We start from the raw sequence: 17,278 nt of genomic DNA on the forward strand, positions 1-17,278 counted from the left end.
ACCATCTCCTTCTGTCTACTGTCTTCCACCTATCACCTCTCACCACCCACCTCACACACTGCCTCCCAGCCACTCCACACCCACACTCCCACCCAGCACACTGCACCACCACTCACCTTTCCTGCCAACACGACTAACTCATACGCTTGCTCTATCACACCCTCTTCCTCACCCTCACCCACCTCCTCTTCCTCGGTCACCTCCCCTACCACACTCTCAACCTCACTATCCCCACGGACCCCCAACACATCCCCGCCACCACGTCACCATCGTAGGCCCAGCTACACAACCAAGAGATTCTCCACCCAACCACGGCCACCACATCACATCTCCGATGCCACACACCACCTGCCACACCCCGCACCTCAGCTTCCGCCACCCCACCACTGCTGCCAATACAACCACCTGACCTGGGGGCCCCAAATCCACCCCCAGCCACTCCACCACGTTTCCAGCACTGAACACCACCCGCCACCACCCCCATACCAGCACTGTCCCCTCACCCCACGCCCATCGCCCACCCCATGCCACGAGCACAGCCCCCTGCCACCACCTACGCCACCCCATCACGAAACACCTGAATGACACGACAAGGCTGCAAATCCCTCTCACCACCGGCTCCTTCACGTCCAAACCTCACGCCACTTCACCTCCTGCCTCGCTTCCACCGCAACTCCCTTCCCTCAGCCAACCCCCCGTTCCCTCACCACAGCTTCTCTCGACCCCCGCACCTCACACCACCTCACCTGCCACCCTGCCACCACCACGCTGCCCAAGCACACCAAGACCACCCACAACCAACACACACCCACATGCCCCCACTCCCCCCTCACCACCCACACCTCATGCCACCACACCCGCCGCCTCACCACCACCACAGATGCATTCCCCCAGCCAGCCCCCCACCTCCTCACCTCATGCCACCACACCCGTCGCCTCACCAACGCTGCAAATTCGTCCCCCCAGCCAGCCCCCTACCACCTCACCCCAAGCTCCTTCACCTCACACAGCTCACACCACCTCACCTCCACCACCCACATCCAGCACCAGAGCACCCTCACACCCCCGCACACCACCCCTTGCCACCTCCACCCAACGTCAACTCCCCCTGTCATCACCCCATGTTTAGGCCTGCATCTCAAACACCACCACCCAGCACCACCCACCCCATCTCAATGCCCCACATGGCCACAGCACCATGAGGCTGCACTACCACCTCACCACCCACGCCCACCTTGAAAACCACCATCACTCGCTCTGGCCGCCTCGCACACCCTCCCGTCAGATACACACCACCCCTTCCACGGTCACCAGCATTCAGCTGAGACCCTTAGGAAAGTGACCTCCTACAGCCAGGAGGATATGGTGGGCTACCTGGGCACCGACCTTTGGCAGGAAGCACTACATCCGTGGGCCCCATCACCTCCTCCAACTCCTCCACACAGCCTCCCAACGCTTCACCCTCCACCTTACCTGCACCCCTCATCATGATGAAAACCGGGCAACTATACAAAGGACCACCCTCCTCCAACATATGACTCCAGCCCACAACACTAGCACCACCAAGACCTATTACCTCCACTCATGGGGACGTGACTTTTCCCACCACGACGGTCGTGAAAGAGTAACAATTGAGGGCATCACAACACCCCCAGGAGGCGACAACGGAGGGGTAAGTAGGGCGCTGCAACGTCTGTGCGAAATGGACATATATCCCGTACAGCCACGTACCTCTATTCTATGGAATGCACCTGGCATAAACGTCTCAGTCTGGGTGCATTACCCTTCCACCGACCCAGCCTTCATCAGGATCGAGGTGGAACTAGAAACATAGCTCCAGGCAGCACCCCAGTGACGGCTGGTAGCTGCACATCAAAAGCAATGGCCTGCAGCCTTGCCCCTGCAATGGGCAGTATCTGTGCAACAGTGACGGCCAGTAGCTGCACATTAAAAGCAACAGCCTGCAGCCGTGCAACAGTGATGGCCAGTAGCCGCACCCTTAAGAGATGGCCAGCAGCTGCTCATAATGCTACCCCCTCCCTCTGCAGGACCCGTGTCGGCCGGTTGCCGCACGCAGGGAGAGAACAGTATGCCCTCTCTCCTTCTGCAGTTGCCTCGAGTGGCACAACACCAGTGATGGCCAGTAGCCACACCAGTAGACAAGGGATGGTCTGTAGCTGCCCTTCGTCTTCACATTGCCCCTCAATCGGGACTTCGGCAACGGCTGGTAGCCGCGCCTGCAGGCAGGTGATGGCTGGCAGTCACACTTCGTCTGTGGTCCCGTCAGGGAGTCGGGCCCCAGTGCCCACCTGTTGCCACACCAATGGGAAAGGGACGGCCTGTAGCCACCCTCCTCCTGTTGCCCAAGGGACCTTGGCAATGGCTGTTAGCTGCGCCAGGGAGGGGCATCTTAAAAGCCCCTAGCCTCCTGTGTCTCCACAATGTGAGGAAGACCCTGGAAGTCGGGCCCCGGTGATGGTTGGTTGCCACACCGATGGAAAAGGGACAGCCTGTAGCCGCCCTCCTCCCATTGCCCAAGGGCCTCAGCGATGGCCAGTAGCCGTGCCAGGGAGGGGCATCTTAACCCCCCCTATCCCGACGTTTTCTGGGCAGTGGTACGCCCCAGTTCCGACATTTTTGGACCTTTTTTTTTTTTTTGGCTCAAACATCCACTTTTGGTGAGAAACATCGAAAATTCATAGAGAAATCGCTCACCTGAGGTTTAAAATACCCACTCAGATTTGTTCAGCTTCAGGGTCAGGTTGCAATTTCTTCTCGTCTCTCTCACTTTGATTCTTATGGAGTCTTTTATTCATACGTTTAACACAGCAATGAACAATCAGTCACTATGAATACAGAAAAAATCCTACTACAGTGAATGCAGTAAGAGTGTATATCTATCTATCTATCTATCTATCTATGTATCTATCTATCTGTCTATCTATCTATCTATCTATATATAATATAATATATATATATATATATATATCATCAGCCGTTGAGGTCCACTGCAAGACTGGCCTATCCAAACCGAAGCAGGGACGATACAGCCAATGTATCTCTACCCAGTGGCTTAGGCTGTCTGGTAGAGACTGTATGTAGGGTGAGAGGTGCTTGTGAATGTGATTGTAGTGTTGTAGTGGCTTTGGATGTGTGTGTAGTCTGTGAACCAAGTGTAATCGGCCCGCCTTAACCCCTAACCTCCAGCTGACATGTATAGCAGTCATGATTTTGGGTGCAGAGCAACGCCGGTTGACTTGTATAGCCGCAGGAGTCTTCCCACTACCCTTTGAACTTTAACTTATCCTTACTCATCGACAGGACCACCTAGAGACGTGGGGATACTTTCATTTGAAAGAGGAAGATTTGGTGATTCTTGTGTATCTTTATTTTTTCTCTAGCTGTTATGGTTTGGCAGATATTAGGGTTTAAAGTAAGGGTATTTTTTTCCATTACAGATAACCCCCGTAGGGAGGAGCGTGTATCATCAGAAAACCCCAGGCGTGTAGGGGTTAAGCCGATTGGGTGCAATCATACTATAGTTCGGGTGCACGACTTTGAGGTTGTTATTATCTTTCCCTGGCAACCTACCATTCAAAAGTGCATCTGATTTCGTGTATAATATGAGACGTGTGTAATTCGTGTATAATATGTTCATGTATAATAATATTCGTGTATAATATATTCGTGCATAATAATACGATTCGTGTACAGTATAATATGATACGAAATCGGACGCACTTTTGAATGGTAAGTTGCCAGGGTACGATAGTGACAGCGTCAGAGTCATGTGCTGTGAATATAGCATGCGACACTGGTTCAACCACAGCACCTCTCGTGTCCGCCAAAGGAGCAAGTGGCTTGGTGAAAACTTCCCAAAGTTTTTTCAACTTTGGCAGGAGGCGAACCCGTGCTCACCAGTGTGCAAAAGGCACACTCTACCACTGTACCACAGAGGCTCCATATATATATATATATATATATATATACATACAGTGGGCTCGCACAGTGCGTGAGAGATTGGGTGGTACACGAGCTCGCACACAGGGAATTCGCGTACTAGGAATACATAATCTTATGGGAATTATTACATATGGGCAGTACCCCCTCATACCTGGACATTTTTTGGCCCTTAGAGACATAATAAAGGTTATATGTTTCAGACATTGTACTAAAGCTATAGCTACAATAACAAAAGTATGGGTAGTCACCTTAACAACAGTAGACAACAGGCCTGATGACCTTAAACAACAGGGGTTCTGAGGCGCAGCAACACTTACAGCGCCGCACTCCCCACTGCACCAACACTTCCCTCCGCAGACTCCTCTTGATCACCTTCCCCAGGAGCATCAAAGTCACTCACGTCGGCCATAAACCCTTCAAAGTCCAATTCTGACACTTCTGACATTGCATCCTCTTCATCCTCAACAGGAACAGGAGCAGACGATGTCGATGGTTCCGCTATTTCACCAACTTGAGCCCACTGTGTGTAGCCTGTTATGAGCGTCTGTCTTCTCCTGTTTATTTCTTCCCTGTCCCTGTCTGTGTAGAAACGGAAGAGTTTGTCGATATCAACCAGAAGTTCCTCCGTTCTTAGGTTGCTCACTTCCTGTTCCTTCACCTCTTCCTTGAGCTTATCTACGGCAGCAAAGATCTTGCTAATGTTTGACATACACAGCTCAGTCCTGCCTTCCATCACGCTAGGCTGCTCAACTTGACTCTGTCTGGCGCATCAACATGACAACATGTGACGCGCTCTGTGAGGGGTGGTCGTGCACTAGTAGAAAATAGCATTTTTGAGCCACTCCTTGCCTCTGCCTCACGTTCTGTGCGGTAAACTCGCGCATTAAAGGGTTTTTGGTTATGATTTTTGGTCACTCGTGCACAAGGCGAATCGCGCACTGCAGTGACGCGCACTGTGCGAGCCCACTTTATATATATATATAAGAACAGAAATGGAAGTGGGCAGGCCATATAGCAAGAATAAGGGATAACCGATGGAGCAAGAGGCTGACTGACTGGACACCAAGAGAATGTAAGCATATATATATGGAGTCTCTGTGGTACATAGGTAGAGTGTGCATCTTGCACGCTGATGGACGCGAGTTCGCCTCCAGCCAGAGTTGTGAAAACTTTGGGAAGCGTTCTCCAAGCCACCTACTACTTTGGCGGACATAATGGGTGCTGTGGTTGAACAATGTAGCATACTAGTATGCTTGCACCCAGTCGGCTTAAGGCGGGCCGATTACACTTGGTTCACAGAGTACACACACATCCAAAGCCACTACAATTACACTTACAAGCACTTCTCACCCTATATACAGTCTCTACCTACATAGTCTCTACCTAGTGGCCGAGCAACTAGGTAGAGACACATTGGCTATATCGTCCCTGCTTCGGTAGGGAATGGCCGGTTCTGCAGTGGACACTCAAATGGCTGCTGATATATATATATATATATATATATATATATATATATATATATATATATATTGTTACATAGCCTATGATTTCATCATCCTTTGTGTAATTTTAACGCACAGTTGCTGCATGTTTGATCACGAGCGTGTTCTGCCTCAGTCCCCCCCTTCTACCGTTATAGTAGAGTAAGTCGTTCTCTCTGTTATACTTTGCGGGATTTTCAGCTCTCTGTCCGCATGGCTTCATTTGCGTGTCCCTCTTACAAGTTGTATCAAGCTCTGCCAGCCCCTATATAATGAGCTCAGTCTCTGCATCATTGCCACTTAGATCTGCTCCTCATTTTGTTCACATCTCTGTCCTCCCCTGTACAGATATTATTATTGTGAGTGCTCAAGAAATCTCCAACCATCTAGCAGCTGTGTGTAATTTGAGTATAACTGTTGTTGCATTTTTTCTTGTACTGTATAGCATAAGTTTAATTTGTAGGCCTAGTGAAGTTTTTGTAATTCGTGTGGGGTTCTTTATGTCAGTCATTTTTGATAATAGTTTGTATCTGTAATTATTTATCTGGCATTCACTGAGTATTATCTGGTATCTCATTTTATCAGGGCTGACTTAGATAAATTTACTCTTGCTAATTTCGTGTTAATAGAGGCTATTGCAGTTAACCATATATTTAACCTGTTTTTGCCATTACATTATCCTTATGAGTCCTGAATGTTTTGTTGTTAATTTAAGCATTAAACTTTAACTTGTAATTTTACCTAACTCTTTTGTTTTGAACCTGGAACTTTACGGGACAGTAGTGACTCTTCGTATTCTCACTTAAAGTGTACATTATCTTTCTCTGTTTCGTAACATAAATTTGGCGACCTCATATCAGGATATTCAGGATATTATCATAAGGATATTGTTTGATATTTTGTGACTGTGATATATTCATGATGGCTACTATTTCTACACTTGATGAAGCCAAAGATTTTTTGTCAAATGTGCAAACAGTGTGTGATATAGAAAACAGAACAAAGAATGAACTTAAGCTTGTTGCTCAACAATTGGGAATTGCAGTTCACTCTCATCATTCTAAAGATCAAATTGTTGGCATGATTAATAAAAGCTTGTTTAATGTAACTCCTCCAAATGAGCAAACGCAGATTGAATTAGCTAAGTTACAGCTAGCCCTGCAGGAGGCTAAGGCTAAGGAGGCGGAGTCTCGTGTGAAGGAAGCTGAATTTCAAGCACAGGCTAAGGAGGCTGAATTTCAGGCAAAAGCTAAGGAGGCTGAGGCACAAGTTGAAATTGCTAGGATTCAGGCAGACCATGAGTATCGCATGAAACAAGGTGGAACTGGATCATCTAGCTCTGATGATTTTGATGTGGCTAAAAATGTTAAACTTGTCCCTCCTTTTAATGAATCTGATTTAACAAAGTATTTTCAGTTGTTTGAGAGGGTAGCTTCAGGTTTTAATTGGCCTAAGGAGTATTGGCCAGTACTCCTTCAAACTGTTCTCACCGGTAAAGCTCAAGTAACTTATGCATCTTTGCCTCAGGATCAGTCTGATAATTATGATGTAGTTAAGAGCTTGATTCTTAAGGCCTATGAGCTTGTTCCTGAAGCTTATAGAGTAAAATTTAGGACAACTTATAAGCAAGATAAGCAATCCCATGTTGAGTATGCAAAAATCAAAGAAGATCTGTTAGAGCAGTGGTTAAATTCTAAGAATGTGGATTCTGATTTTGGTAAATTTAAGCAGATGATTTTGCTGGAGGATTTCAAAAGGTGTATTAGTAGAGATGTAAGGCTATATCTTGATGAGAAAAGAATAGATAATTTGTCTGATGCTGCAGTTTTAGCTGATGAGTATGTTCTCACTCACAAGAGATATTCTAGAGAAAAAGGGAAAGCTGAGAGTAAGTACGTTGCCTCTACTCAGAGTACAGGTAACAGGAAAGAGAATAAGGATGATGTTTCTCAGGAAGTAAATACCAGCTTCACCTCTAGATTTCAGAAAAGTAAATGTACTTATTGTAGTAAGCTTGGTCATACTATGGAGAGATGTTTCAGGAGACAGCGTGATGTGAACAAAAAGGAGTCTTTAAATATTCAGTCAATTGGTCTAGTGTCCACTCTTGAGAGTTCCCAGAATTCTTTAACTGAGTTAACTGAACCTGCTTTGAGGGGTAACTTAAATTCTCATGATGGAGCTCCTCTTTTGAGCAGTAACGTGGGTGACACTCTCAAGAGTTCATGTGCTAATTTCCTGTCTGATGGTTTTGTCAGTCCTCTGGACAGTAATGACAGGAAATCAGTTAAAATATATCGTGATACAGGTGCTTGCCAATCCCTTATGCTGACCAGTGTTCTAGGCTCTAATTTTAATTCCTCTGATGAAACTGTAATCTTACAAGGTGTAGGGAATAATTACTTCTCTGTCCCTCTGTGCAGAGTGAATTTAGAGTCTGGTTTTGTTAATGGTTCTGTTATGGTTGGGTTGGTTGAGACACTCCCAATGTCAGGTGTAACTTTCTTACTTGGAAATGATATTGGTGGAGGTCAAGTGTGTCCAGCTCCTCAGTTGTCTGGTGAGCCAGTGGCTGCGTCCCGGGATTGTGGTGTCCCTGATGTGTTCCCTGCATGTGCTGTCACTAGGGCTAAGTCTAAAGTTACTGGTGATTTAGAGGATAATGATGATGATGATGTTATCCTAGCTGACACTTTTCTTGCTAATTTGGACCACTCACCAGATGAGGCAGTACCCCGTAGTGTTGATAATTTGTCTCGTCAAGAGTTGGTTGAGTTGCAGGTTGCTGACCCTGAGTTGAAAGGTCTAGCTAACTCTGCTTGCAGTGAGGAAGAGTCAGCTGGTGCTTCTACTTGTTATTATGTAAAGTCAGGAGTACTTATGAGGAAGTGGAGACCCCCAACAGCATCAGCCGACTGTGAATGGGAGGTTGTACATCAAGTTGTCATCCCTCGTGTTTGTAGGCAGGATATCATTCAAGTGGCTCATGATTCCAGTTTGGCAGGACACCTTGGAGTGAGGAAGACTGTGGCATGCATTTTGAAACACTTCTACTGGCCAGGTATCTTCAGGGATGTTTCCTGGTATTGTAAGTCTTGTCACACCTGTCAAGTTGTGGGGAAGTGTAATCAGACCGAAAAGGTTGCACCTCTAGTTCCCATTCCTCCTTTTGAGGCGCCTTTCACCCGTGTGTTGGTGGATATTGTGGGCCCTCTTCCTAAGACTTCTTCAGGATTTTCTTATGTGTTGACCATGATTGATATGGCTACTCGTTATCCTGAAGCCATTCCACTTAGAAACATCTCAGCAAAGAACGTGGTTAAGGAAATGCTAGGGTTCTTCACAAAGTTTGGTCTGCCCAAGGAGGTACAGTCAGACCGAGGAAGTAATTTCATGTCAAATGTTTTCAAGCAGTCTCTGAAAGAGTTGGGCATCACCCAGATCACGTCTTCAGCTTACCATCCCCAGACCCAAGGAGCGTTGGAGAGATATCATCAAACACTCAAATCGATGCTCAAGAAATACTGTTTGGAACATCAGAAAGACTGGAATAAAGGTCTTCCATTCGTTGTGTTTGCTGCAAGAGAATCTCCAAATGAATCACTGGGCTTCTCACCTTTTGAACTACTGTTTGGCCATGAAGTAAGAGGACCCCTTAAGTTACTCAAGGAATGCTGGCTGTCGGAGGAAGATGACGTCAACCTGCTGGAGTATGTGATGAAGTTCAAAGAACGGCTGTCCACTGCTTTACAGCTGGCGAGAGAGAATTTAGGAGCTGCTCAGGAGAAGATGAAGACTTGGTATGACAGGAAGTCCAGGTTACGCCACTTTCAGCCAGGAGATCAGGTTTTGATTCTGCTACCAGTTCATGGGCAACCTCTTCAAGCCAAGTTTAGTGGCCCTTATTTCGTGGAGAAGAAACTCAGTGATGTCAACTATGTCATCACCACACCAGATCGTAGAAAGAGCAAGCAACTATGTCACATCAACATGCTAAAGTTATATCACAGGCGGGACGAAAATAATCCAGTCTGCACTGTAGCTGTTCCACCCGAGTCTGCAAGTGAAGCTCTCCCATGCAGTATGAGCCTGAGTGATAGTTTGGGGAAGAATCCTGATATCATGAATGATCTCCAGACTAAGCTTTCTCATCTACCACCCAAGGAAAGGCAGGAGTTTTCGGCATTACTGCAGGAGTACCCGCAAGTGTTCCGTGCCACTCCAGGAAGAATCACTGTGTTGATGCATGATGTCGATGTTGGAGACGCAAAGCCAATTAAATTGCCTCCTTACCGTGTGAACCCAGTGAAAGTTCCTCTCATCCAGAAGGAGCTTGGCTACCTGTTGGACCACAAGATGATTGAGCCCTGTCAGAGCGAGTGGAGTTCTCCTGTCACTCTAGTCCCTAAGCCAGGTGGGTCACAGAGGCTTTGCATCGACTACAGACGTGTTAATCAGATAACCAAAACAGACACTTACCCTCTCCCTCGTGTGGAAGATTGCATAGACAAGATCGGAAAGGCTAGGTACATAAGTAAGTTTGATTTGTTAAAGGGATACTGGCAAGTACCTATGACTGAACGTGCTAGGGAGATCTCATGTTTTGTAACACTAGGAAAGGCTTTTGCATGTTCTGTAATGCCGTATGGTATGAAGAATGCACCAGCCACATTTCAGAAGCTCATGAATGTTGTAACAGAGGGTTTGGCAGGGTGTGTTGTTTATATTGATGATGTATTAATCTTCAGTGACAACTGGAAAGATCACCTATGCCATGTCAGTAAATTTCTTGACCGTTTAGTTCATGCTAATCTTGTAGCTAATTTATCAAAGTGTGAGTTTGGTCAAGCTAAAGTTCAGTACCTTGGGTATGTAATTGGTGATGGACATGTTGCACCACCAGGAGCTAAGGTTCAGGTTATAAGTGATCTTCCCAGACCTAAAAGTAGGAAAGAGCTACAAAGATTTTTGGGAATGATAGGTTATTACAGGAGATTTGTTCTTAACTTTTCTATTCTTGTATCACCACTTACAGACCTACTGAAAAAGGGAGTTGAATTTGTCTGGACCGATAACTGTGAATCCTCTTTCAACAAACTTAAAGCTATTCTATTAAGTCAGCCAGTGCTCGCTACTCCAAATTTTGCTAAGCCTTTTAAGATGGCTGTTGATGCAAGTGATACAGGAGCTGGGGCTGTTTTGCTGCAAGAGGATGATCAGGGTATTGAACATCCTGTATCTTATTACAGTAAGAAGTTCACTCCACCTCAAAAGAACTACTCAACTATTGAGAAAGAGCTTTTGGCCTTGATTTTGGGTTTACAGCATTTTTCATTTTATTTGTGTTCTGGTTTTGACCCCATAGTCATTTATACCGATCATAACCCACTGAAATTCCTTAGTAAGTTTAAAGATAAAAATCAGAGATTGACAAGATGGAGTCTACTTCTTCAGGAGTATTCATTAGACATACAACATGTCAAGGGGAAAGAAAATGTTATTGCAGATTGCTTATCTAGACTTTAGACAGATTGTTTTAGAGTAATAAGAAATTTCCTTTGTAAATTTCTTTTTTCTTTGTGGGGAGGTGTTACATAGCCTATGATTTCATCATCCTTTGTGTAATTTTAACGCACAGTTGCTGCATGTTTGATCACGAGCGTGTTCTGCCTCAGTCCCCCCTTCTACCGTTATAGTAGAGTAAGTCGTTCTCTCTGTTATACTTTGCGGGATTTTCAGCTCTCTGTCCGCATGGCTTCATTTGCGCGTCCCTCTTACAAGTTGTATGAAGCTCTGCCAGCCCCTATATAATGAGCTCAGTCTCTGCATCATTGCCACTTAGATCTGCTCCTCATTTTGTTCACATCTCTGTCCTCCCCTGTACAGATATTATTATTGTGAGTGCTCAAGAAATCTCCAACCATCTAGCAGCTGTGTGTAATTTGAGTATAACTGTTGTTGCATTTTTTCTTGTACTGTATAGCATAAGTTTAATTTGTAGGCCTAGTGAAGTTTTTGTAATTCGTGTGGGGTTCTTTATGTCAGTCATTTTTGATAATAGTTTGTATCTGTAATTATTTATCTGGCATTCACTGAGTATTATCTGGTATCTCATTTTATCAGGGCTGACTTAGATAAATTTACTCTTGCTAATTTCGTGTTAATAGAGGCTATTGCAGTTAACCATATATTTAACCTGTTTTTGCCATTACATTATCCTTATGAGTCCTGAATGTTTTGTTGTTAATTTAAGCATTAAACTTTAACTTGTAATTTTACCTAACTCTTTTGTTTTGAACCTGGAACTTTACGGGACAGTAGTGACTCTTCGTATTCTCACTTAAAGTGTATATTATCTTTCTCTGTTTCGTAACAATATATATATATATATATATATATATATATATATATATATATATATATATATATATATATATATATATATATATATACGCAGTATATAATGAGGGCTCAAAAAAAGGGGATGAAGGAAGTGAGATATCTGGACTACAGTAGTCTTACAAGGAACAGCTATGATGGGGAAGATACTAAAGGAAAACTTAGGACAAAGACGAAGGGTTTGAACAGCGGACGAACACGAATGTAAGAAATTAATCGATTATGGTCATGAGACAGAAGAAAGAATTCAGAGAACACAAGTGCAGTATAAAGAGAGTCATTGTGAGGTAGAGGGAAGGGAATCAGTGGAAAGAGATCAAAGATGACTGTAGAATTAACCGGACCATAGACTGTGATAGTCATGGAAAGGAGGGTAGGTTCTAGCACAGGATAGTATAATTCTAGACTTGAGAGAGAAAAAATAGAATTAAGATTAAAGTTTGTTCGAGCCCACAGTAAAACTAAGCGAAGATTTGACACTTCGACAAGGTCTGTGGTAACATGACAGTTGATAACTCTCTGCTTGCAACAAAATTATTCGAAGGTAATGTTCCTGTAATACATCAGTCTTATAAATTCTTTAAGACATTCAAAACGTACAATTGCATAGCCTACCTATTTCATTCATATATGTAACAATATTGCTTAGTAACAGGGATATAACAATTATTTAACAGTATTACCTAGTAACAGAGAAGAAATATCCCTATCACCCACAGATGAACCAAGGACAACTAGCGCCAGCAAGGTTGTCTACTTTCTTCATAGCGTCTTACTCAAAAGGAATGCGGATTAATATTTAGATCAGCTAAGTGGTCCTGATAGGAACAGACACAAACAGCACTAAAATTTTTCTCGAAATCCTAAGAAAATCGTCTGGAAATGGAAAAAGAAACCAAAAGAGATTCTATCAAATGAAATGAGTCGAGCACTGTCTAAATCGTGTGTTTGTTTTACAGCTGCGTGAGGACCTGCGTGTAAGCGTGATGTGGACGGGTCGACTGATGTTCTCTCACGCCGTGGTGGCGGACTCTGGGATGTGGTGGTGCCGGAGATCAGCTCGTCCAGGGCCACGCACCAGGATACTCGTTGTTAGTACGTATATATTCAAACTCACAGATCCTCTTACCTCAGTTACAGGTCCTTCATAAACTACATAGCCTAGGCTACAATACGCCCGCTACACGTACTAGGACAGATTGAAGTATAATCTGAACAATTGTGTTATCTTTATTACTTGCCTCATAATAACGCCAGAATTATGTGAGAGAAATGTATGTTTAATTTGTTTTTCCTGTTGTTCTTTTTTCGTAAGAGGAAACTATAACTTAAGCCATCGACATGCCCATACATCCACACAACAACTCCCATCTTCAATGGGTTAATTACTCCTGTTCTAACACATCTCCCACTAACGTTTTGTCAATCCCACCTACATCTCACCCACTATTATTAATCTCCTAAAAGACAGAAAAAAGATAACAAGCTGGAAGGAGAAATGAAAATATAGGAAATAAGGGAGATCTTGTCTAGAGGGCCCGTTGGACGTTGGAAGGTGGAGTAAAATGGAAGGAGATTAGGACGGTGAAGGGAAAGGTTGGGATACAAAAGAGTACAAAGGAAGAGACAGCAATATTGGTGGTTTTGATCCTGGCTGTTGGAAAAGACACGGCTGACTTTATTATGAAAACATATATAATATGTGTATCCTTCACTTTATTGTTGTCAAACTGTGAACACCATTGAGTACAAGAAATGGTTGGACTCTTCAGCTCTTCATAGCGCAATTAGTCTATCTATCTATTGCCAGACTCCTCAATCTCGTTCGGGGTGGCCACGAACAAATCGCCTCCACTTCGCCCTGTCCGCCGCCATTTCACTGATCTGCTCCCAACTCACACCCCCCTCTCTTATATACCTCTCCACCCCATCCCTCCATCTCATCCTCGGCCTCCCCCTCCCTCTCCCTCCCTCCACCTCACTCACATACACTCTCTCCGTCAGTCTTTCACCCTCCATCGTCTCCACATGGCCAAACCACCTCAGTGTATTCCTCCTAACGCTTCCTATCACATCCACATCCACACCACAACGCTCCTTTATATCCTCATTTATCAGCCTGTCTCTCCATGTGACTCCACAGGCTCCTCTTAAATAACTCATTTCCACTGCTCTCACTCTTGACTTGTGTCCTTCAAACAACGTCCAAGCTTCACTTCCATACGTTAGAGTTGGTATCACAATACTGTCATATAGTAACTTTTTCACTTCCATGCTCACTTCCCTGTTTCTTATCACTACTTTCAAGGAACCAGCAACCTTTCTTCCCTGATGTACCCTTTAAAGCACTTCACCCTCCAAACCTCCATCCTTACTCATCACACTACCCAAGTACTTAAACGTACTCACATTTTCCAATTCCTCACCATCCAACCTCGCTGTACATTCACTGACTTCACCTCTCTCAAAGACCATCACTTTACTCTTCCCTACATTCACCTTTAGATTCCGTTTCTTACACACTCTCCCAAACTCATCCACCAAGCCTTGCAGCTCCCCTTCGTCTTCACTCAACAACACAGTATCATCTGCAAACAACGGTACAGGGAGTTTCCAAACACTACCCTCTCTCACCAGGGCCACTCCAACATCCACTACCCTACCTCGTACCTCTTTTATTACCCCATCCATGTACAGATTAAACAACCATGGAGACATGACACATCCCTGTTTCAACCCAACCGTCAAAGAGAAAAATTCACTCAGTTCACCATCCACATGCACTGCAGCCTTAGCACCATCGTACATACTCTTCACAGCATTCAACAACTTCTCATCTACTCCATATATTCTTAACACTTTCCACAATCCTTGTCTATCCACTCTGTCATATGCTTTTTCCAAATCCATGAAAGCCGCATACAACTTCTTTTCCTTCTCTAGAAACTTTTCCACTAAAAATCTAAGAATGAATATCTGATCTACACAACCTCTTCCCTTCCTAAAGCCTCCCTGTTCTTCTCTAATTAATTCCTCTGTTCTTTCTCTAACTCTGACAATAAGTATCCTACCATACACTTTTCGTATTATACTAAGAAGACAAATGCCCTTATGATTACCACACACTTCTTTTTCCCCTTTCCTTTGTACAAGGGAGTAATTATACCTGACTTCCAATCTTCCGGGACTCTACCTTCCTCCCAGGCCAATCTGCACATCTTCCACATCCACTCTACTACCATCTCTCCCCCATGCTTCAGCATTTCACCACACACTCCATCAATTCCTGGGGCTTTCCCCAATTTAACTTTCTTCATTGCTTTCACAACTTCTATCCTACTGATTTCGTCCTGTCTTCTCACTTCCCTCCTTCTCCCAGCCATTCCCCAGCCACTTATACTCGCATTACTTCCATCCTCAGTGTTCAACAATTCCTTAAAGTGTTCTCTCCATCTGCTCACTTTTTCTCCCTTCTCCACTAATAATCTACCATTTTTATCTTTCATTCCTCTGCTAGCTTCACTTCCACCCTGTCTTACTCTTTTCACCTCTTTACAGAACATTTTCTTACAGTCCCTCCACTTTACACTCAAATTCCTTCCAAATTCGTCATCCACTCTCTTTTTACTCTCTCTCACTAATCTTTTCACCTCTCTCTTTCTTTCTACATATAACTCTCTCTTCCGCCTCTTAACTTCGTCCACGCCCCTATTTCTCATCCATTCATTGTATCCTTTCTTCTTTTGTGCCACAGTCTGCCTCACCTCTTTATTCCACCACGCTGTTCCTTGCACCCCCCCTCCATCTTCTCTTCATCCCACACACCACATCACATGCTGCACATATTTCTTCTGTGAATATCCTGCACACACCTTCCACGTCCCTCATCTGCTCCAGTTCATATTTGGCCACTCGTTCATCCACTTCTCTCTTATATTCTGCCTTTTTCTCATCCTCTTGTAATCTTTCCACTCTCCTTGCAAATACTCCTTCTTCCCGTCCTTCCCTTCTTCTATTTCTTCATTTTATTTGGATTTTGATTCCCGCCACCACCAAGTAGTGGTCAGAAAGTCCACTCCCCCAACCTCTGTAAGCTCTTGCATCCATTACACATCATCTCATCCTTTCATCCACACACACATAATCAGACATTGCCTTCCTTTCATTCAGTTTACCACCCACCCTTCTCATCACCCGCCAAGTATACCTGTGGATCATTTTATGACCGAAGAGGGTATTGGCTATCACCAACCCCCTCCCAGTACAAATGTCCACTAACGCATTGCCATTCTCATCTATCTCAGCAGGCACATCTCACTCACCACCTATTCCATCCACCTTCACATTCCCTACTTTACCATTCATATCACCGATCAAAAACACTCTCTCATTCCTTCCAAACTTTTCCCTGCACACTTCCACATCTGTCCAGAACTCTTCTCTCACTCTGCTTGCACGATCTTGCGTTGCCGCTTACATGCACACAATCGCCCACATTTGTATTCCAACTTTCAATCTTACCCACACAATCCTTGACCCAACTGATCCATACTGTCTTATGTTCTTCTTCCATCTTTTAGTCACAACTATACACACTCCTTCTTTTGCCCTCTCATTCTCACCTACTCCTGCACATATACCCCATCCATACTCCCATTCTCTCCCACTCTCACCTCTCCATTTAGTTTCAGTTACTCCACACCCTCAAGCACCTGGACAATCTCTCTCTCTTTCACCTCATCATTCGCACCTCTTACATTCCATATTGCAATTACCATGTCCTTTGTCCGGTCCTGGGTCGTCATCTTTTGGTCAGTCCTTGTCCGAGGCTTCTTGTTGGTTGCGCAATTAGTGAAGAGGGAAAAAGGTGAAGTTTATATTTTGTCATCATGAATTTCAGAAATAATCGGGGTTTTGCTTTTCCTTTAGCAATCTCATGTTTGGTAATTCGGTCCTATGGACACTGCATTTAACCTTAGAGTCAGAGATTAGCTTAATGGCGTTAGCATAGAGCTTTCTGATGATAATTACACTCCACTGGACTGGTGTGAAGACCTGGCCTAACACAAGAGCTGTTCATTGATAACTGTCAAGTTCTGATCCTGTTTGCCTTTATCGTATTCTCAGGCGCCGTGGAGAGGATTCAGATCGTTATGTCTATTCAACTTCCTGTCCTACTGACAATCTATCCATCTATCTGTGTGTGTGTGTGTGTGTGTGTGTGTGTGTGTGTGTGTGTGTGTGTGTGTGTGTGTGTGTATGTGTGTGTGTGTGTGTGTGTGTGTGTGTGTGTGTGTGTGTGTGTGTGTGTGTGTGTTTGACCTTAGCGTGACGCTGAATACTGTGTGGGGGGGGGGACCACGTGGTGTTTCTGTTCCTGTTGATTAACGACCCATCATCCTCCTTTCTATACTCTCACATCGTATCTTTGAATC

At 44.6% G+C, this 17,278-nt stretch overlaps 1 protein-coding gene across 1 annotated transcript in view; it reads left to right on the forward strand.

Annotated features, from left to right (window-relative positions):
* LOC145394919 (advanced glycosylation end product-specific receptor-like) overlaps window positions 1-17,278 on the forward strand; it is a 263,707-nt gene that overhangs the window by 71,710 nt on the left and 174,719 nt on the right. The window contains exon 3 of the mRNA XM_080268669.1: window positions 12,803-12,938. Within this exon, the coding sequence (XP_080124795.1) occupies window positions 12,803-12,938 (136 nt within the window). The remainder of the gene's footprint in view (window positions 1-12,802; window positions 12,939-17,278) is intronic.

The sequence above is a fragment of the Coenobita brevimanus genome, chromosome 29 (genome assembly GCF_032717465.1).
Source record: "Coenobita brevimanus isolate Jiangsu-jjx chromosome 29, ASM3271746v2, whole genome shotgun sequence".
NCBI lineage: Eukaryota > Metazoa > Arthropoda > Malacostraca > Decapoda > Coenobitidae > Coenobita > Coenobita brevimanus.